The sequence below is a fragment of the Sinohyriopsis cumingii genome, chromosome 1 (genome assembly GCF_028554795.1).
Source record: "Sinohyriopsis cumingii isolate HCF-2022 chromosome 1, ASM2855479v2, whole genome shotgun sequence".
In the NCBI taxonomy this organism is placed as follows: Eukaryota; Metazoa; Mollusca; class Bivalvia; order Unionida; family Unionidae; genus Sinohyriopsis; species Sinohyriopsis cumingii.
In genome coordinates, this window is record NC_142961.1 from 143,274,796 (window position 1) to 143,299,437 (window position 24,642).

A 24,642-nucleotide genomic window follows, 5' to 3' on the forward strand; every position below is an offset into this window, starting at 1 on the left:
TGGGTCTCTGGAAGTTGTTCAAAACTTACATGGATATATCATTATTTATCGAGATGATTTTAACCCACAATACATTTCAATGCTTGAATACGTTACCATCAATTTGCTCTCAGTGATCAACAGATGCCCTCCCCATGAAGCCGTTAGTGTTGCAAATGATTTCTTCTACATCGTTCGTAAATATCTTCCGCAGGTGGAAAATATTCCCGCGTTTTCCGCGTTAGTCAGACAATGTTGTTTTGCACATAACAGTGTGCATATGACGCGGCCTTGTGTACAGCGTTGCCAGAATACTACAGAGCCAATGATTTCGCGACAATGTTAACTGCGCCAGCGGCCAAAGATAACAGGTACTTCACAAACGTTTTTAACTCTGCGGCGTAGGAAGATCTGGACAAACCACTAAAGCAATCACTTTGTTCTTAGCGGTGACAAAATAGTGTTAATGCCAACTCAGATATGAAGCCAACATGTATGCGCACAGATATATCATATTTTCTTTAAATGGAACGGCACTGACACGTAAACGCCATCTCGTACGAGACAAAAATATATCCCATGTGTAACAATCTGAGACGAAATTGGTATAGTCCTGAGAAATATACTGGATATGTTTCTCACATGGCTACTACACAACAACGTTCATTTGATTACATGTAAGAACAAGGACAACCTCTACCAATTACAAGAGATTCGCCTCGTGATTAGTTACGTGAACACAATGATTATTAAGACGCGTTCACCATGACTATCTAGCTAAGGATGAGTTAACATAGCATCAAGTTTATAGTATGCCAATGCGTAATTATATCGAAGAACTTCTATAAATTATTTTTATCAACATGGGCCCAGATTATTTAGTTGTTATATCACGATGATTGATCATTTTCAACACAAAATTTTCAATTATGTATACTTCACCAAGGAAATTTAAAAAAAAAATGTCCTATCCTGTTATTGTATCATCCTGAAAACAGTCGCAAATAAACTGTATTGGTGACAATTCCAGGTACAACTTAAACAGATTCTTGTTCTAAAAGCGATGAAATCCGCTTAAGAATCTATAGATTTCGTCTCAGTTACGCAGTTACGGTACATAGTGCACAAGGATAACACTATATCCGAAGCGTGTTTTGATCGCTGATGATCGCGTCTCTTTTCTAAAATTACAAACTTTGCTTGCCACCAATAATCGAAGAATTCTCCAAAATCCTGCCAAATGCGTTACTTTAATACTATTATGGAAGTGGAAACTTTCATGCTTCATAATCATGTACTAAGTTTTCCTTTTACAACTTTTGTACATTCCAGGATAGTCATCGTAATCGATCATAAAAATGCTAAATTTATGTAACAAAATATTCTCATATTTCCTCCGAAGGTTTAGAATTCTTGTTCTAGTTTTAAACATTGACCAGTGAAGTGGTTTGTATCTACATAGCTTAGTTACGTCACCTTACCAAATTGTAGCATTTCTGGTTTTCTCACATGCCACTTATGTGTGGACTCAGATTTACTTTAATTATAAAAAATTGTTCTGTTCAGTTTGGGTGTCCGAGGGCTGCCACACAGACCATTCATTGAATCCACTGCGCACATGTCCACGGATGTCAGTTATAAATGATGCCGCAAAACACAAATTGGAAGCACTCGCGGAAAGATCACTGCGAGAAAGCGACGTTTGAAGCTGTGAATTGCCTAAAACCAATTCTGGTCAAAGTGCAATTGCTAATCTAGCGTTACCAGGTTTTGTCAGCGGTAGACAACCCCGGCAACTAAAATGATAGTTAATTTAATAACATGGCAAAAATTAAAGAAATATCTAACGTCGCCTACGATATGGATAAACCTGTGCATTTTGATCGTAGTAGATTTTCATTATTTTTCTTGCAAAGCAAAATGTCTTAACGGTTGATGGAATTACAAGTTCAAGATACAAGTCGTTGTATTTTGCCACGTGAAGCTTTTATCGAAGTTGTAGATAAACTGGACAATTCTGGCAACAATGGTCCTGGTTTTGTTAACAACAGCTTGGCTGCGCTTTTTAACTGCGCACGATATATCATTGTCGGTAAAGAAATTTAAGCAATTATAGAAAACGTTGAGGTTACCAGGTCTCGCATGATACAACGACGAATACGCTCGTAGCGTTGGTTTTATCTGTGATATTGACCAAAGATACTAGTGATCATGCTAACAAGATACATTATCAAATGCACAAACCCGCCCATAATGATAATCGTAGAGTAAAACGAGCTAATCCTAATTTCAACCTGGGATTTTCATAACGTCTTGGGCATCCTAACAATACTGGACAATTTTCATGCATGATCATAAATTTAGTTTTTTTGTAGATAAGTTGTAATGTTACTTTTGGCAACAAACACACCGAGATGACGACAACGAAGTTATTTGACGTAATGTAACTTTCACCTAGTCGAGTCGTCGTTGAAAAACTCACGTTGTGGATGTCAGCGATGACACCAACGTTGACGGTAGAAGCGAAATTATTGTCGTTGATAAAATGGGGTGGGACTTGTAGCTCATGACTCGTGATGACTACGATAACGTTAATAATTATAGTTGCCAAGTTACTACTCACGAAGGCAGCCGGCACGACGCCATGCTTTTGTAGAAATTCATGTCATAACATACACGTATGACGTCAGATACCATGGACGCATCTGATGTATCGCTGAGACTAAATTGTAATTCAAAAAAAAAAACTTACGAAGACGTTTTAATTAATTTTGATCTAAATAATGTAGTACGTGTGTATTACATGTTGATGTCATATATGGGTCGTCATAAAAAAAAATTCTCAACCGTGGACTTCAAATCTCTCAAAAAGATTCCCCGACGTTGTACATCATCTATTACTTCTCGTTGGAATATTTACGTCTGTTAAGGTCTGTTAAGACAATCTATTTTCGACATGTATATCAAAGCACGATGAAATACCGCAGCGAATTACAGAGGCATCGCAGTAATTTTATCAGATAAAATGGCTATACTGGAACGAGTTGGCGGCCGTATAAAATTCGTTGAGGCACCCGTAACTAAAATGTGATCTGAAAGAACAAGTTTAGGTTAAGTAGCAAATTATCAGCTCGTCTTTGTCTTATCATATTTATCTGTGACGCTGTCGAATGTCCATTCATGCTCGGTGACATAATCCTCAAGCACGATTAATCGATCAATAATTTTATGTATGACATTATCGTCCACGATTCTGTCGATAATTCTTACTAAACATTGATTCAATTGTCGAGGTAGTATATTGTATTGCTTGATATGCCGTAGAAACATTGATCATTAATTCTAATGAACATTTGATCTCATGTTTAGTCACGAGATCAAGTTTAGCAGTCACACTAATGATACGCTGACGTGGTTGTAATTTTTGGTTTATTTTGCTGTTTACGTTTAAGTTTGAATTTAAGTTTTTCTTTAAGTTCTTGCACACGTTGTTGTTTATAAAATCCGTTGTTGTTTATAAAATCCGTTGTTGTTTAATTTGTTGCTCAAGTTATTTTGTTCACGTCGTTTTCGTTTTCGTTGCAATTTACGCTTATGTTTCTCTTTTTTACGTTGTCGCATTCTTTCATGTCATTGTTGTTGATTATACTCGGTACAGTGGTTTTTCACTTGATCACGATGTGAGATAAGACTATTTTTTCTCTCAAAATTACATGATAATTTTTCTCACGCGAGGAAAACAAATGTCCGCTTTCATCCCATGTTGTTTCTGTTGTGTTATATATATATATATATATATATATATATATATATATATATATATATATATATATATATATATATATATATATATATATATATATATAAAGTCGAAAAGGTCAGATCCATGACCATGACCATAACAGTTTATGTCTTCACTCGACGCTAAGACCAAGACCGCTGTATGTGACATGATGTCCCAGTGGTAGACATCACTTTAAACTGCCATACTGCAGACATCGTAGCGAAATGAGTGCAAAATTGTTAAAGCTACGTTAAAATCCAAATCACACTCACACTTATGTCGTTTTGAACACCTGATACATTAACTCACCAAATATTTCTCCTCCATGCAGTCGATGTGTGGACCAATCAGCGTGAAGTATTTCATACCCTGCGGAGGTGAGGCGTACGGAATGTCCATGATTACCCGGAGGTAGTATCGTATCGAACCCACTTTACTCTCGAAAGAACAAGGCAGAGAACTTTCAGGTAGTTTAAATTTGAAAGGATATACATGTTTTCCTCTTGGCAAGATAGGGATTCCGCCTTCATCGTTCTTGTCTGAAAAATGGTAGAGTGAAAGTTTAATAGAGAATCAACATTGGTTCAATTAATAAGTCATCAGTAATACCGACCGTGTCCTAAAGAAATAAATATCGGTTGTACCGTCTCTTCCTAGCTATTAACATTTCGAAATATCATTAATAATAAGTTTTTCTTTTCTCTGCATACACCAGTGTACTCTCTCCTACGGCCATCACACAGTGGAACGATCACCTAATGGAAATTATTACACTTTCTTTCCTGAATCTTTTCAAGCAGGAGTTGTGGAAACTAAACCACAACACGCTGTTTTAATCTTGTTTTATATGAAATTTCGTAGTTAATTGTTAAACTAGATGCAAAAAGGTAAAAAGAGAGACAATGCAGCCATGACCCGATTTAGAAGTATTAATTATGGTGTACAATATTTCCCACCCAGCTGCACTTCCCGACTGGTACACTGCTTAGTTATTAATTGGAGGTCCGAGCCCTCTACTGGTTTCGAGTTTATTTTACAGAAGAAAAGTTCCAGTCTAATACTTGTGAATTTGCTGCATCAACCATGAAATATTAATTGTAATCTTTTTAATGCGCATGTTAGTTGACAAATCAAGACACAATATGATGACTCGTAGACCAGTTAGGTAATTAAAAGTGATCGTGATTTCTCTAACTCTTTAATTTTATTCCAGTTGTATTCCATGACCCAACACAATGACTGGTTTAACTTAATTTAATTTGTATTGTATGATCTAACACATTGACTAGTTTAACTTAATTTAATTTGTATTCCATTATCTAAGACATTGACTGGTTTAACTTAATTTCATTTGTATTCTATGATCTAACACACTGACTGACATTTAACGAGAGTAAAGACACAGGCTCGTCGAAATGTCCCTATGTGTTTTTCTTGTCAATAACTTTTACCTCATGTTTTATCTCGATAAAAAATTTAAGAAATGACATTGGCATAGCAAGTTGTCTGGTGCATCTGAATGGTCTAATGTCACATACAAGGCACTCTGTTTAAGTGAAAGTCCACTTGCATGACCTGAGGAAGTAGTTAACTTGGAAGGACTACATAATGACCCAGAGAAAAATGAATAAAGCAAAGGTAAGATCCACAAATCATTCTTTAGGTGAGGCAGTGTCAAGGTCAGTCAAGGTCAATGCTTGAGTTTTTCCTTAATCTCTTGAATACGTCGAGCTAATGGAAACGAAAATAGTCGATAAAACTGTACCATCTATTATTTATGATAAAATTGGAAAAATCACTGGTGTTTTAACGATAAATACGACAAATAACGGCGGATGCATGTAACCAAGATTACGGCCGTCCTAATTTTCTGTAAGAGCTCTTTTCATGTCGATTATAAGGTAAATTAGTCATTTTAGTCCACATACATACATACATACATACATACGATAGAGAGAGAGAGAGAGAGAGAGAGAGTGTGTGTGTGTGTGTGTTTTAAGGAATACCTTTTCCCCAGATCACTTTCTTTTCATCGATGAAGTATTCATCGTCCTTCACAGTTCGTCTTTCACCAGCTTTGTTAATTTTCCATTCTGTGTGTGCTTTTCCTCGAAGTGCCAACCGAATGCCTGTGAATGAAATACTTGATTGCAATAACTAATTTTACTACTTGATTTATGTTCGCCTTGCAGAATACTGGTCATCCGACATATCATGTAGCCATAATGTCTTAAAAATGACATTATGACTTTTAGATAACTTTTTTTTTAACAGCTGTTATTTTATGAATTATTAATTTCTGCAGTTTATAATATGAGAAAAGTATGTGCTCATAAAATAAACGGCGCCATTTTACTTTTTGCAGTTTTACGCTCATTGGAAAGGTAAAAGAAAATTGTAAAAATTCCATACCTACTGGTTATGAGGATTAAGCGTTTGTATTGTACCCCTTATTCTATAATAACTGATACATTATGCTTTTCTCAACAAAGGTGTCCCTTTTGACAGAAAATGTTATCAAACTATGATGTTCACAAGCAACACTTAGATCTCAAAGATTATTATTATTATTATTATTATTATTATTATTATTACTACTGTTGTTGTTGTTGTCGCTATTCTTGAAGTTGTTGTTTGTATTTTAAAATTTTCATTTTCTAAATTTTCATATATATTATTTAATAAAATCTGATGAATTTTATAATTAGTACTTTTTTTGCTTTATGTCTTTTCAAATACGTAATTTGCGTTTCAGTGACATGATTTGTGTTTCCAAAGACGATCATCAGTCCGCCATCTATCCAAGTTTTAGTAATCGAAGTTAAGGCATTGTTCGACATTGCTCACGTTTTTGCTCGAAAACAAAACCGTGGTTCATATGCAAAAACGACCTTCATTGTACCTCGCAAACCATACATTATAGACCAAAATGTTAAATCGCGGCCAGTCATCTCTAGTACATTTTATAAAACACATTCTCAGATTTTTTAGCCGAATACACAAAAGAAAGAGATATGTCCTCCTTAATTTGACAAATCACCCTTTAATAATTTTACACTTGCATGCTTTTTCTTGTTTCAGCTTTGTATGATGCACCAGCAAAACTCTCTAAGCCGAATATTATTACTTCACGCCATGCAATACAAAACACGGCAAAAACACTCAATACAAAGAGTTATTCCAATCTAAAATTATAAAATAGATATGATTAAAATATCCAGAGAATTCCCTATGTTAAGAGGGTCCATTTTAAAAAACTAATCCATGCAATCAAAAAGCCTCATGAATGATGTACAGCATGACGTCTGCTCCTAGAAATTGGCTAATTTTACTCGGGCTGGGAAATATCTTCACAACACCGACTCATCATAACCAACAAATAAATATCTATAATCTAACAAAGCTATAAACGGAGACAAAATACAAATATTGCATACCCTTGGCTTATTATAATGAAATGCATAAGAGAGATTGTTGGCTGTTTTGTATACGGACGTTAAGATTTGCGTCCGAGGCTTAAGAAAAGCAAATAAAGTTTTATTCTCAGCTTATGACCTTTAAAGCTAAATAATTTCGCTAATTTCTGCGATCCGCATAAACTGCTCAAAATGAAATCAATACATTTCCAAACGATAATAGATCCGAAACCTGCTAAGAAGCATCCGGGTAAAATTAAATTGAAATTCTAAAAGAAATGCTTGCTTGAAGTCGACAGTGACTGTAAGACACATTAAAGTGTTTATATGATCTTTCTGAGCACTCATAAAGTTTTATAAGCTCTGCATCTGACCAGGACTTCATGCGACTCCTGATCATATGTAAGAATATTTTATAAAGTCCGGGTCTCATCAGGACTTCATACAATTTCTGATCATTTGAAACAATATTTAAAAAGTCCTGGTCTGGTCAGGACTTCATACAAATCATGTTCATTTGTAACAATAATTTATAAAGTCTGGTTCCGGCCAGGACTTCATTCATTCCCTGATTATTTGAACGATTTTATAAAGTCTGGTTCCGGCCAGGACTTCATTAATTCCCTAATCATTTGAACGATGTTTATATAGTCTGGTTCTGACCAGGACTTCATTCATTCCCTAATCATTTGTAACGATGTTTATAAAGTCTGGTTCTGGCCAGGATTTCAAATAGCCTTTAAAAGCAGAACAATACAAATCTTGTTGACAATTCATGGAAATTGCACAAGATGAAACTTACCCCAAAAATTGTGTGAATATTTTATGACAATAATGAGCCAGAGAAGGCACCATTAAAAAATTATAAACAGCTTTAGCTCCATGTCATCACAGAGCTTATGATAAATTGCTTGTCTAACACTTGAAGTGTCATTAAATCAAGGCCATCACTGGTGATCTATTTTCCCATTAGTAGTTTGCCTCTGGCTACTAATTTATTCAGAAGGCTGCTAAATTTGCTTCAATAATATATTTTGGCTATTGCTTTTTATGAAAAAAAAAAGAAATGTGTCGTGATATCAAACCAAATTTAGATTATTGCTGTAATTTTGGCGGATAACGGAATTGTTGACGTTTCCAAGTTTAACTTCTAGATGTATCATGACGTCTTAAACCTCAAATTTACACCCTACCAGTAATAAGCAACTGCATTTACACTTAGGTTTTTTTGGTACATTTACGTTAAATAATAATAATAATAATAATAAAGAAAGAAAGAAAGTTTTAAATAATGACATATCAAATAATCATCCCAACTTTAAAAAAATTGATCTACGAGTTACAACGAGTTATCTTGAGACTGTCAGGATTTCTACAAATTTCTGAAATGTAATTGATCACGCGGTCAGTGATTTCCTTCTGTTTCAATAATTTGCTTCAGTACCTTTCCGTCAGCTACTTACATGTAGTGCAGATATCACTTTCCAAGACAATATTAATTTACTTTTGAAATTAAGACTAAGAAGTCAACAACATTAAGACATGTAAAATTGTTTACAATATCAAAAGACCCCACGGATACAGCAAACTACAGTTCTGAAGATGGTATCAACTGGTCTCGTCGTATTTAACGTGTCTGCGGCAAACTTAGGATTGTTCCGATACGTCAGTCAATCATACTTTAGAACCCCTTCATCGCATACCTACAACCAATAGCAGGCCCACTAACTTGGGTCAGCTGACTAAGCACCTCCCTCATATCTCATATATACATTCAACAGAAGACTAACTAGATTCAGCCTTCTGAATGAGCACCTCTTCATCTCATGTCTTCAGCCTATAGGAGGTATACTAGATTGGGCCTGCTGACATTTCATGCCATTAGCCAATCGGATGGCCACGAATTTGGGCCCGCTGACTTAGTACCTCCTCATCTCGTACCTACAACTACAGGAAGGCTACTAGCTTAGGGCCTGATGACTTAGCACCTCCTGATCTCATACCCACAGCCAATAGGAGGGCTACTAGCTTGGGCCTGCTAACTTAGCATTTCCTCATATCATACCCACAGCCAATAGGAGGGCTACTAGCTTGGGCCTGCTAACTTAGCATTTCCTCATATCATACCCACAGCCAATAGGAGGGCTACTAGCTTGGGCCTCCTGACTTTTTACCTTCTCATCTCAGAGCTACAGCCAATGGAAGGGCTACTAGTTAGGCCTGCTGACTTAATACCACATCATCTCACATCCACTGACATTTGAAGGGCTACTTGTTAGGCCTGCTGAATAAGCACCTCCTTATCTCACACTTACAGTAAATAGCAGGGCTATTAGCTTAGGCCTGCTGCGAATAATTATATAAAGTTGTATAATTACTTCGGCTTGTGTACGTGTGTGTGTGTGTGTGTGTGTGTGTGTGTGTGTGTGTGTGTGTGTGTGTGTGATTTGGATTTTTAACGTAGTTTTAACATTTTTTTGTCATATCGCTACGATGTCTGCAGTGTGGCAGTTTACAGCGATGCCGAGCACTGGGGCATCATGCCGCAGACATGTAGCATGATGTTCCACCCATTCACATTATCCTGACACCAGGCTGACCAGTCCTAACACCTAACCTCTTAATGCTGAGCGCCAAGCGAGGCAGCTGTTAGTACCGTTTTTGTAAGTCTTTGGTATGACTCGGCCGGGTTCGAATCCGCGACCTCCCTAACTCGAGGCGGACGCTCTAACCACTAAGCCACCGGAGCGGTCTTCGTCTTGTGGAAATGCTCCAACAAAATGGACAACATTATAGGAAGTATCAATGATCTGGGCTGCAATACCTCGAAAACTATTGTTTTAATTCTGCTACAGGAATTTATTCTTTTTAATTTAAAGCAACAGGCCTTCAAAATTTGAATCATTAAAAAGGACTTTTAGCGGAAATGAGTGCTGGCGGTGCTTAGAGCAACTTCCAGAACTTTCATATCAAATCAAAAGCAAAAAGGCTAAAATATAAGTCATAACAGAACATGTTGATAACAGCGAACTTGTACAAGTATGTTAAAAAACCCCAAGTATAAGAAATAACATCAAGTAATATAAGAAAAAATACCAAGCTAAATATAAAACTTCGATACTTCCTACTCTCTTCTGATCAAAGTTCTCTAAAAATTAATTTGTAAACTCATTTTAATCTAATAAAATGCTTCGAGACATTCGGGGTCACTGCAACAAATCGTCACGGTATTTTTGAAAGAATCGTTGACATGCTAAAGCTGGAAGTATATACGCTTCTGTATTTTTCCGGTGAGCAATTTTGTTCATCTGGATTTTATATCACTCAGATGTAATCGATACATTACATCTTGATATTTGCATGAAGATCGATGCATCCAACGTGCCCGTTTCAACATTTTTCTAAAGAAACGATGATTGTATAGCAAACGTGTCAGACTATTACATCTGAATTCTCTGGAAATTTGACCAAACATATACAAATGTATTGATTTTTTATATCAAACAAATATATACTACATATGATAAAAATTACTGATATATCATATCATAAAAATTATTGATATTACATGTACAAATTATTGATATTACATGCCATAGAGATTATTGATATTACACAGAATACAAATTATGTATATTACATATCATAAAAATTATTGAGATTACACTTTGTGTTGTTTTAGAGATAATCCTACCTTTAACTTTTGTGTTCTCAGTCACGTCCGCGCAAACGCGCCCCTTGAGCATCTCTCCTGCATAGTAAACGTCTTTATCCAACTCTATTTCAAATCTCTGTACGTAATCCATTCTTGAAACCAAGGTGCTGCGATAATAATAATAATAATAATAATAATAATAATAATAATAATAATATAATATCAATAATAATAATAATAATAATAATAATAATAGGCTGCAGAACTAATAGAAGCCTTACTATGCATTGGCGTAGGTTAGACAAATTCGACCAGAAAGTTATAATTTTGCGTCAAGAACGAGGCTATCCTGAGATAAAATTATAATCCTGAGGGGGTACTTTCTGACCTGACACCGAATCATAAAAATAATTATTTTTCTCAAATCCTGAACGAAAAATCAGGTTCGAATGAATTCAAAATGTCTATGGTGAATATTGAAGTTTAAAACAGCAAAACACCCATTGAATATTTCATCATCGTAAGACAGTGAGTGTAAAGTTAGATTTACAAATGACGTTTAAGAATAGAACATAACAAAATTGCATTGATTTGACGTATACGAAAAAACACGCAGTCCCTATAATACACAATTCATATTCAATGCACTTGTGAATTAATAAATATATGAATAATGACGATAAAACATGTGTGCACATAAATCCTCACAGATAGACATTCAGACAGAGAGAACAAGACAGCGGAAGAAGATAATCTAAGTTGGAATGCATTAAACGCATATTTACCTAGATATTTTAGAGTTGTTAAATCTTCATTTTTGAACAATTGAAGTAGTCTAAGCACATTTTAGCGTAATGGCTGAGACAGATAAGGTATAACAATAAACATCGTCTGATTGTGCATTGCATATAGCCTGAGCAATGATACAAATGTTAACAGGTAAGAAAATAGTCCGCTCTTATTCGTAAGATTACTCGAGAACGACAAAATTAATTATATAGTACGGGATTAAACTTTGATCTAAATTTGATTTACATCTCATAAATAATACCGAGAATGTGAACAAAATAAAAATAATATTTCCAACTTAATGTTTTTTGGATTTAATATCGGATCACAGAAACTGCGTGTGTAGCTAGATCTTTCAGTGCGAAACGTCTTGTTTGTGGTACACCTAAACTCCACTTTTCTGCTAGTAATGTTTATCTTGATTATTGTGCAGGAATGGTCACGTGGTGATGGAACTCTGGGAGTTGTTGCTACTTGTATGATATGCCCACTGTAGAAGGTCAATAAAATCCCCGAGTCACGATCAAGGCGAACTGCGAGTCTGCAAGGATTTTTCCGCAATGGAGTTACGGTTAAAAACATTCCATTTCATAGGGAATGTGACAAAAATATTTATATAACTGTCCAGTTAATATCCTTCAATCGGGCAAAAGCAGCCATGTGAACGATTATTACTGACTAGCAACCATTAAGGACACGACTATTTTTAAAGTTTGTACGCATATATTGATAATGGTCGCATTCTTCATTGTTTTGTTTTTTTCTTCTTTTCAATCCGCTACTTGGAAATTTCATTTTGAAGTAAAAATAAATTTTTCCCCGCAAGGTTTTTAATCAGTATATTTATAATTGATCGTTGTAATGTGTTTATAACCAAAAAGTGCTCAGTTCCAAGAACGAAACTGACTAAAACTACAAAGTTGCGAAAAAACAGTCAATACTTTTAATTAAAACAAAAAAAAAAAAAACCAATAAAAAAACAAACACATACATGTCACAAGCAAGCCTTCTTATAACGAATAATTCGATATAACAAACTATCGATGCTATTGTTCCATTTAAATTCCATCATATTAAAAGGGACCCCGTGTGGCCGAATGGTGTGTGAGAAAGCTTTCTAGTAGCTTCCCGTGGGTCGGTGACTCTTCATGTTCTCTTCTTTCACCAAGGATACAGGCCGCCATGCATGACCTGCTATGTGATAAAAAAAGGCGATAAACACAAACAAAAATCACAATCGCCATCTTAGAAAGATCAAAATATTTACACATACAAAAAACAAGAACTTGACCTACAATCAGGTGGCATTTCTTTTTCTCAACAGTATCTTTTAATTTTATTGTCTCCACGCAAAATAAAAATCACGAGGCTCGGATATATCGGCTTTTTAGATAACGAATTGCTGGAATTATAAAATTTGGCGTGAAGAGTCTGCTCTTGCCAAAAGTGTGTGTGTGTGAGTGTGTGTGTGTTTATTTTTAACGTAGCTTTAACAATTGTATAGTCTTATCGCTACGATGTCTGCAATGCTGGAGGTTATAGTGATGTCTAGACATGTAACATTATGTCCCACCCACTCACATTATCCTGATACCAGACCGATTAGTCCTAACACTAACCTCTTAATGCCGAGGGCCAAACGAGGCAGTTGTTAGTACCATTTTTGGAGTCTTTGGTATGACTTGGCCGGGGATCGAACCCGCGTCCTGCTGTATCCGAGGCGGACTCTCTAACCATTTAGACCACACGAACGGTGTCATTTACAAACGGGCATATCGTTGCAAATGTATTGTAAACTGCAAAATCAATATTAAAGTAAAGCTACGATAACTTTCTGCTTTCTCTTTTATATGTCTTTTTGTTCGTTGATTGATAACAATAACAAACTCAGATTCGTGTCATATGAATGAAATAGGCTGTCGCAAAGGAGACAATAATTTGCAGACCTGAAAAAAAATTGTTACAATTTTAATTTCTTATCCTGTTTTTATCTAACGTCTAAGGAGCTTTCATGGCTCAATGGTTAATGTGCCGGCCAAGAGTGGTGCGGGTTCGAATCCTGCCCATACCGTGACGCATCAGCGTACTTGGTGTGTCTCTGGGCAAGTCTATTTACATCAAATGCCTCGCCACAATATACCCTCATTTGTGCAGATGTACAGTTAAACACCACTCATTAAATAAATCAGTCATATAGCCTCTACATTTGAACTTGTTACTTGACTTTCAATATAATTATTAGAGACGTAAATTGCATTACAAAGGTGATGAAGAGGAAACCATTGTCGACGTAATTATCCTGTATATTTTACTGCCCTACAATTTCCTAGAGACGAAATACTGCATAGAGTAAAACTCATTTCGATATGTTATTTTTTTTTCTAAATTGAAGATCGGTGTCTGTTTCAGAAGATGTACAAAGAAAAGGTCAGTGGTTTCTGATGTCATTTTGTTCAGGTTATTGACTCAATAATAACCTGACGACACTAATTTTGTTTTTCGTGAGAAGGGTACAAATAAACAAACGGTCTGTTATAGCCTGTTTTGTTAATCTTTATGACCAACCAACTTCCTGTCTCTCTCTTCTCCCTCCCTCCCTCTCTCTCTCTCTCTCTCTCTCTCTTCTCCCTCCCTCCCTCCCTCCCTCCCTCCCTCTCTCTCTCTCTCTCTCTCTCTCTCTCTCAAACAATTTCCTTTTTCTTGCATGGCTGATAAATAGATTTCTTTTTCCGTAACATAACAAAATCTTTGTGACCTCAAAAACTACATACTGTTGGCGCATGCGAATTTCACAACTTTATGGTAGAAAGTTATTAATTGAAACTCCGTAAAACCGAAACCTCAAGACCGAATTTATCTTCAGTCCAAAATTATTCCTTCTTTAATAACACAATTTTTCCAAGTAATTTGAAACCCCTCAACTCCGAATACCGACAAAAACCTCAATCCCAACTTTCTCCCCCACCCACCCCGCGCTCTCCACTACCATCAAAAACGAAACCCACTTCAAGCTTGGAAAGGTAATTTAGCCGCTAAATTCCTGGCACACGCAGGACAGTAACAGCTTAGTTATTGTTAGCAGGTACAGTAGTGGGCTTCTCGGAGAGACAAACCAAGAAAAGGTCCCAATTGCACGCTGGGTTTAAACAATACTTGACACGCACGCTGACAAAGATTAGGGCAGTGCTGTCCAATCCGCGGCCCGCGGGCTGATTTTAAATGGCCCGCCAGAGCTGGAGCAGCTATATAGTCGTTGCATTTCAGTTTTCTGCTGCGGCCCTCGGCTTCAAGAAAAACATTTTTCAGTGGCCCATGGTGTCAAAAAGGTTGGACAGCACTGGACTAGGGTTTACAACAGGCTAATCTGAAGTCTGTGCACTATAAAAGGCGTCCGCTTTAAGGTGAATTATTCATAACTAAATGCCTGTATGTAAGAAATATTTAAATCTGCTTATTATTTAATTATGAATGATGCTATTAATTTGTATAAATGATCAGTACTATTTTTTTCTAAATTAATTACCTGTGATAAGCATGCGGCATCACATTTGATGCTTTGTCGACTGATACCGTCAAAATAGTATTCTAAAAGCCAGATTCAATCAATTGATTTTGAAACGTAAAATTCTGTACATACATCATCCATGACTCATATTTTCTTGAGTCGTATGCCAGGATGTCAGAACGACCAGGTAAGCGTCGTATGACTGAACTAGGCTTACAGGATAAAATAAGTGATAAATGAGCATGAATCCGTACTAAAACTACATTAAAGAAACGGGGGGTTGGGGGAGAGTCGGCATCGAAACAGCTACCGTTTCGATATTCCAAAGAAAATGTAATTCAACAAAACTTATTTTGAAAACAACATTGATGCAAACAAGCATTGTTTCAACTATGAGTGCAGATTTGACAAATTAAATGATCTTGTGTGACAGTGGTCTAGTCCTGGTCAAGTTGGGACCAAACACACACACACACACACACACACACACACCCCTGAAAAAGTCTGAAAACCGAAATATTTTTAGGTTAGAAATGGATTTTAGTTTTTAGGGGCTTCATGTACAGCTATGTGCACTATGAGGACGCTTTTATGAAATAAAATAAAAATATGTAATGAAAATTATAGAAAAGGTGCATATTTTACATTCCTCTTATTCAGAAAATTTTGCCCATTCTTCTAGAAGGTTTTACAGTATCCGGTGGCAACGTCATGAAGGCATCGATTTCCAGGGAGTAGTATTGTCTGCTGAAAGATTCGTAATCATACTCTGAATTTCCTGTCTGATATGAACGAATGGTACTACTGATGACAGCGGCGGTTCTGGAAGGAGGGGAGGCCTCCTAAAACTAACACGAAGCAACCGGAAATTTCCTATAGTAAATTTTCTTTACAGTTAGATGGTTACAATTATGCCCTTGAAACGCTTTATTGCAGGAATTTCTAGGGCCTTCGCCATCAGGACACCACCTGGGGTTCCATCTCACATACCGCTTGCTTTCTTGTCCCCCCCCCACACCAACCCCACAGACAATGATTGCATCAGACAGTGTCTGAACTCAGAATCATTCATTTATTTTGGGGGTGGGGTGGGGGTGGGGGTGGCAACACATATCAGTACAAATTTTCATTTATGTCGAGGCATGATTTTTATGGTCAAAACAATGGCAGAACAAACGGCAAAATACATTCTTGTCTTGGCTGCTTTCCTGGCACGTCTTTCACAAGCCAGACGTGTGCTATGTTATGCTTTTATTAGATTGGTCGAATATAGATTTGACAGCTTAAAATTGTTTCAACAAAAAATGTAAACCAATATGTTTTAACAGATATCTCTTTAGAACAATGAACGCATGGTAGCTTTGAGAGAATAATTCAATAATGAATCCTTATCCCAATATCTTAAGCAACAAAAAGAACAACAAAAAGGGAATCATCAAACACATCTGAACTTTTGTGTTTAATCATATGACCGTATGTACTCGCTTTTAACTTTAGGTTCTATGCTGATTTATAAGCCACTACCGACGGTATTTATTTCGTGAAAAAAATCTTTAAATTTTTTCCTTTTGTTGTAATATTTGCAAAGTTTTTGTATATTTGGGTCAATCTAACTGTACATAGAACTTGAAAGCATAGACGTTCTTGTGGTGCAGAATGGTACCTCAGAGCAAAGGAGCCACATTATCACCTCAATATGCATGTTCTTATGGTGTAGAGCGGTACCTCAGAAGAATGGAACCACATTTCCACTTCATTTTCATATGTTCTTATGGTTCGCTCCAGTATTGGAGCACCGCTGAAAGTGGGGAAGACATGAGTTACAGGGCAACATTCTTTGTGCTACAGCTTTCACAAAGTAGAGAAAGTTAACACAAAAATGTCAATCAATTACTTGAACTGACATTTTTATTATATATCACTAATAGGAAAATCTTGTGTTGTCTGAAGAAGACAGCCGATGAAAATAACTGCTTATATGTTCACTCGAAATGCACAGGAACTAGTATAAAGTACAGTGTATATACATTCTGACATGTCCTTGAAATACTGCAACGAATTTTAAGAGCACCATACTGCATTAAACAGATTGAAAATCTTCAAGTTCTGCTTTTTGCGGAAAGTATATACATGCGACCACTTAAGCAAGTTTAAGACGCCCTTCTTAAACTATAAAGATGACTGTTTCCTAAGGTCTCCAGTACTAAAGCTGTCTTCACCATGTAGGGGCTGATCCTGGAATGTCGTTTGTTTTCGCTCGGTGGGTGTGGGGTGTAAACAAGTAGGCAAGGGGTCAGTGGGATGGATGCCCAGAGGCAAAGCCCAAAGACCCAAGAAAGCACCTATATGTTAAGCTTTCTTCCAGGGTGTAACGTTAACCATCTAACTGTAATGAAAACTTACTCTAGGAATCGTTTCGGTTGTTCACGCACATTTAAGGGGGAGGGGTATCCTTGCCCTGTAACGTGTCGCTCTAATAAAACAGTTTAAACGGTTTTTAAAAGATTATCTTTCAAAAATAATGCGTAAAACAAATTTTCCACGATTAATTTGTCAAATGTGCTGGCTTAAATTGCACGAGCGTTAATATTACATGGAAATTAATGAGAACTATTATACATAAGACATTATGATGGAAGGCGAGCTTAAACTCTGTACAACATTTTATTCCATTTACTATTGAGTAGAGTAGAAGGGCGAAAAACAATAGCCCGCCCAGAATTCGCCGCTGCTACTTTGTTTTTGACTCAGAATAATATTTCAATGCCCAGCCCTCGTTAAACAAAGTTTTTACAATTCGATTGTTCACTCATGGTTGCTGTGATTAGCTATTTCAGACTATTTAAGGGCAACAAGAATTTTCGACTAATAAAGTCAAAAAGAATTGCAGAGTATTAAGTGCAAAAATAATTGTAGACCATTAAGGGCAAAAAGGGTGGATTATTAAGGGCAAAAAGAGCTGTGGAGTATTAAGGGCAAAATAAATGTAGATTATTATGGGCAAAAGGAATTGCAGAGTATTAAGGGCAAAACGAATTGTAGACTATTAAGGGCAAAAAAGAATTGTAGACTATTAAGGGCCTAGAATTGTATAATATTGAGGATAAAAAGAATTGTAGACTAAGGGCGAAAAGAACTGTAGAGTATTATGGGCAAAAGAATTGTAGATTATTATGGGCACAAAGAATTGCAGAGTATTAAGAGCAAAAATAATTGTAGACTATTAAGGGCAAAAAAGAATTGTAGACTATTAAGGGCAAAGAGTTGTAGACTATTAAGGGCAAAAAGAATTGTAGACTATTAAGGGCAAAAAATTGTAGACTATTAAGGGCAAAAAGAATTGTAGACTATTAAGGGCAAAAAATGTAGACTATTAAAGGCAAAGAGTTGTAGACTATTAAGGGTAAAATAATTGTAGACTATTAAGGGCAAAGAGTTTTAGACTATTAAGGGCGAAAAAGAATTGTAGACTATTAAGGGCAAAGAGTTGTAGACTATTAAGGGTAAAAAGAACTGTAAAGTATTGTGGGCAAAAGAATTGTAGACTATTAAGGGCAAAAAAGAAATGTAGACTATTAAGGGCAAAGAGTTGTAGACAATTGTAGAACATTCAGGCAAAAAGAACTGTAGACTATTAAGGGCAAAAAAGAATTGAAGACTATTAAGGGCAAAGAGTTGTAGACTATTAAGGGCAACAAGAATTGTAGACTATTAAGGGCAAAGAGTTGTAGACTATTAAGGGCAACAAGAATTGAAGACTATTAAGGGCAAAGAGTTGTAGACTATTAAGGGGAAAAAATTGGAGACTATTAAGGCAAAAAGAATTGTAGACTATTAAGGGCAAAATAGAATTGTATACTATTAAAGGCAAAGAGTTGTAGACTATTAAGGGCAACAAGAATTGTAGACTATTAAGGGCAAAGAGTTGTAGACTATGAAGGGTAAAAGAATTGTAGACTATTAAGAGAAAAAATGAATTGTAGACTATTAAGGGCAAAGAATTGTAGACTATTAAGGGCAAAAAGAATTGTAGACTATTAAGGACAAAGAGTTGTAGACTGTTAAAGGCAAAGAGTTGTAGACTATTAAGGGCAAAAAAGAATTGTAGACTATTAAGGGCAAAGAGTTGTAGACTATTAAGGGTAAAAAGAACCGTAGACTATTAATGGCAAAAAGAGCTGTAGAGTATTAAGGACAAACAAAAATTGTAGATCATTAAGGATCGCAGCAATTCTAATTTTGACACATATCAAACTGATGTTGGACCATCAATATACGTTTATACCGCCACGGAATTAAGACGCAGCATTTTTTAATTACCACTTGCGATTTGTGCTCATAATTTTTAAAGGACAAAGTTCAAAACCGTCAGAGGTCGCAAGTAAGAGGTATACTGAACATGGTTTATCTGAAGTCATATGTTGGACCCCAGTTGGCAAAACAAATGCTTACATTCATTAATCACGTTGAAAGAGAATAAATGCCATTTTTTGTTCATTACTGTCTGTTACAATTACTACGTTAATGAACGATTTGATAGCTTGCAACTGATGAGGACAGACTTTGATGTAATTTGTAAGATATTTTTGTTCTGCATTTCTGAACCATTAAAGTTCGATTGGTGATGAAAACATACGCGGTAGGAGGGACATAGCAATATCAACATGAAGCTATTAGTGAGTTTCGTTAGTGAGGCTCGTTACAGCTTATATCAGTCTTTATCACTATATATCACTTTAAGACCGCTCCGGTGGCCTAGTGGTTAGAGCATCCGCCTCGGATGCGGGAGGTCGTGAGTTCGATCCCCGGCCGAGTCCTACCAAAGACTTATCAAAATAGTAGTAACAGCTGCCTCGCTTGGCGCTCAGCATTAAGAGGTCAGTATTAGGACTGGTCGGCGTGGTGTCAGGATAATGCGACCGGGTGGGACATCATGCTACATGTCTGCTAGGCATCACTATAAACTGCCATTCTGCAGACATCGTAGCGATATGACTGAAAAATTATTAAAGCTAAATTAAAAATCTAAATCAAACACACACACACACACTCTAACACACACCCTTAAGCAGTCAAACTGTTTGTGTTATTGAAATGGAAAAATTAGTTTGACTTTGATTACATGACAAATATAACGAGTAAATCGAACAGAGATGGTTTTTAGGACGATGGGGCCCAAGTATTTTATCTTTAATAACAAATGTACTTGAACTCATCGTATGCATTATCCTTAATGGACCACGATGATCAACCGCTTTACTTCTTTAATCCGCTTAATCCTCTGTAACCACGGTGCTCCACACCCTATCCCAGCAAGAGGTCAGTTGTTTTCCATCCATGGTCAGCGGTTTGACGATCGATATAAAATGTACACTATTTAGCAAGTTGTACAAGAAAAGCTTGAAAAAAGCAAAAGAGAACTGGATAGAAGAAATGTCCAAGGACAATGAGGGAAACTTGAAAAGGAGCAACAGCAGGAAAGCATACCAACTGGTCCATGTTTTAACAAGCACAAAAGAACGGCGGGTTACCTCCTTACGGGACAAGGCCGGAAACTGCCTCACAGAAGAAAAACGATATTATGAAAAGATGGACAGAGTACTGCGCAGAACGTTACAACCACCGAGCCACAATAGATCCAGAGGTACTGAACGTCCCTCCAACAACTAACAACGACAACCACCATATCATACGCGAAGAAGTAGAAGCCGCAGTGAGATCACTGAAAAAGTGTAAGTCAGCAGGAGTGGACAACATCCCAGCAGAACTAATCCAAGCTGGGGGAGAAGCAATTATTAGCGCCGTCATAAACATCTGCAACAAGATCTGGCAAACAGGAGTATGGCCATCGCCATGGACCCAATCACTGATCATCACCCTTCCCAAGAAAGGCAACTTGCAACAGTATCAAAACCACCGTACAATCAGTCTTATAAGCCATTTAAGCAAAGTCTTGTTAAAGATACTGCTGAACAGACAAAAACCACAGGCTGAAAAGATCATTGCCGAGGAGCAGGCGGGGTTCAGAGCAGAGCGCAGCACAACAGAGCAGATCTTCAACCTCAGGATATTGTGTGAGAAGTACCTCCAACACCAGCAAGATCTGTACCACGTCTTCGTGGATTTCAAGAAGGCATTTGACAGGGCAGTGCATGCAGCATTGTGGGCGACCATGAGACTGTACAACATCAATGTCAACCTCATCACAGTAATAGAGCACCTCTATGACAAGGCTACCAGTGCAGTATACTTCAACGGCAGCATAGGGGACTGGTTCAGAACGACAGTCGGAGTCAGACAAGGCTGTCTGCTCTCGCCAACACTATTCAACATCTTTCTGGAGAGAATCATGGCAGACGCGCTTGATAAGCATACCGGAACAGTCAGAACAATCACCAACTTACGTTTTGCTGATGACATTGATGGACTAGCAGGCAATGAGCAAGAATTAGCTAGCTTAGTAGAAAGCCTTGACAAAACCTATGCAGCATATGTCATGGAAATTAGTGCAGAGAAGACCAAAATGATGACCAACAACATCAAGGGCATCATCACTGACATCAGGGTCCAAGGTACAAAACTAGAAACAGTCCACAGCTTCAAGTATTAGGGGGCAACTGTAACAGATGAAGGATCGAAGCCTGAAATACTCTCTAGGATTGCACAGACAACAGCAGCGCTGACAAAATTGAAGCCCATCTGGAAAGACAAGAACATCGCACTCAGCTCAAAAGTCAGACTGATGTACTCACTTGTGATCTCCATATTTCTCTATGCCTGCGAATCATGGACCATAACAGCGGACTTGGAGAAAAGGATACAGGCTACAGAGATGAGATGTTTCCGAAAGATCCTCGGCGTCACATGCAAAGACCATGTCACCAATGAAGAAATACGGCAAAGGATAAGACAAGCCACTGGGCCTCACGATGACCTCCTGATAATAGTGAAAAAACGGAAACTGCAGTGGTATGGGCATGTCTCACGATCATCAGGACTTGCCAAGACAATCATATCAGGCACTGTACAAGGAGGAAGAAAGAGAGACAGGCAAAGAAAGAGGCGGGAAGATAACATTCGAGAGTGGACAGGCTTGACACTGAGCGACTACTGAGAAAGACGCAAAATCGAAAGGAATGGAGGAAGCTGGTTGTTAGGTCTTGTGCGGTGCCCCAACGGTCTTCCAGAATACGGGACTGATGATGGTGATGATGACGATGGGTGTAAGATAAATACAGTAGTTTTATAACTTGTACGATTTATATAAGATAACAGATAGTGTTTAGTTCCTGTAGTTGTACGATCGATGTACGATAAATATACTGGTATATATAGCTGTACCATCGATTTAAGACAAATACAGTGTTTTGTAACTAAATTATACGATGGACATATGATAAATACAATGTTTAGTATCGATGGTTGTACGATGGATATCAGATAAATACAGTGTTTAGTATCGATGGTTGTACGATGGATATCAGATAAATACAGTGTTTAGTATCGATGGTTGTACGATGGATATCAGATAAATATAGTGTTTAGTATCGATGGTTGTACGATTGATGTAAGATACAGTTTTTAGTATTTATAACTGCACCATCAAAATAATATAAACACGCTAGTATCGATAGTTGTACGATCGATATAAGATAAATACACTATTTTATATCTGTAGTTGTACGATGGATATAAGACACATACATTATTTAGTATTGATAGTTGTTCGATGGATACAAGACAGATACAGTATTTAGTATAGTATCGATAGTAAGATAAATACAGTATTTAGTTTCTATAGTCGTATGATCGAGCTGTAAGAGTGAAATGTCATAGTTTAAACTGTGATTGTTTAGATGCTGGTGATCTGTCTCTTTCTGTCTCTGTAGAACCTTTGTATTAGTAGTGATGTAAATGTGAAGATGCCGTTCCCGCTAGCACGGCATGAGAGGTGATAATAAATTTGGCACTGGATAGGGTGGAGAGCCGCGGGTCCTGAGCGACATCTGGTTTTCGTCGAGATGAGTTTTCCTCTAGGAAGGGTTATCTCCCTACATGAATTTTTTTGATCGTGGTAAGCAGACGAGCCTGAGTTTTTTTGACCTGTTAGAGACTTGCTTGTTAAGAGGCTTTTGCTTCAATGTACTTTGAAAGCTGTTGAGTACCAGCACATCATTCGTGATAGATTCCTATTATTTACACCATGCATTGATCAAAGAATCCGATTGTGGAGATCAATGTTCACTGGGGAATTGCTAAAAGACTGCTTTCAGTACAAGAAAATGAACCAACAGTTTCGATAGGTGAATCACCGCAAAGTTGTGTTTAGAACTGGATAGTTTGTCTTCTGGAAGAGGTAATAGAGCATATTAGTGTTTATTTACAGTCATGTTTGCGTGAAAATACACACACACACACACACACACACACACACATATATATATATATATATATATATATATATATATATATATATATATATATATATATATATATATATATATATATATATATATATATATATATATATATATATATATATATATATATATACACACACACACACACACAGAAATTTCACCGAGAATTGAAAAAATGCAACATTAAGCAAATACCTCGTTTTAATTTGATATGTCTAAATGTTATAAAATTTTACATTGATAGTTTCGTTATATTTTCGTGGCACAAACGTGAACAGTATTCTATGTTCAGAAAATGATGCTTTTTCTTTATTGTTTGAGAACTAGTCATAACTCTGACAATCGGTTGATAAATAGTGGTGTTGGTATTTTGGTATTGCACGTATTATGTAAACCGATTGTACAGCTGATAGATAAAACTTCTATATCAGCGGGGTAATTGACGGTATTACCTATTACACGAGGTGAAGCTGCTTTAGGTACATACAGATCGGTATCAATGAGCTATTTTTAGTAACTACGTAATGCTGTTTTCATGGTCCCAGAGCGTGCATTACTTTTATATTCCAAAATAAATTGGAAATTGACATGAATTACTGTCTTAAACGAGCGTGCACATTAGACACGAGACATTTGATTTTAAGACGCGTCGAATACAAATATGAATTACTGAGCTATAAAGGGCGGTCTTGAATTACTGGACTACAAATGACATGAATAACCGAACTCCAGAGGACGTTAATTAATAGCCAAGTGAGTACGTTAATTACTGAAATATACAGGACGTGAATTACTGGACTACAGAGGACGCTAAATTTTAAATTACTGGACTAAAGAGGATGTGAATTACTGGCATACATAGAAATTGAATTACTGGATAAATCAGGACTTGAATTACTGGACAAATCAGAACATAAATGATTGGACTAGAGAAGACGCTTGGTTTGAAATTACTGAAATATAGAGGACGTGAATTACTGGACTATAGAGGACGTGAATTACTGGAGATTGGAAGGTGCTTGGTTGGAAATTACTAGACTACAGAGGACGTTTGTTAGTGAATTACAAGACTGATGAACAACGGCGAACTTAAC

The 24,642-nt window shown here is 36.7% G+C and overlaps 1 protein-coding gene across 1 annotated transcript in view; it reads right to left on the reverse strand.

The window, feature by feature from the left end:
• The window catches only part of LOC149808060 (uncharacterized), a 93,460-nt gene that overhangs the window by 12,600 nt on the left and 56,218 nt on the right, over positions 1-24,642 (reverse strand). Inside the window, exons 2-4 of the mRNA XM_089973177.1 lie at positions 10,874-11,001; positions 5,770-5,892; positions 4,073-4,302 (exon numbers count right to left, since the gene is read on the reverse strand). Of these exons, the coding sequence (XP_089829303.1) occupies positions 4,073-4,302; positions 5,770-5,892; positions 10,874-10,985 (465 nt within the window). The 5' untranslated portion in view covers positions 10,986-11,001. The remainder of the gene's footprint in view (positions 1-4,072; positions 4,303-5,769; positions 5,893-10,873; positions 11,002-24,642) is intronic.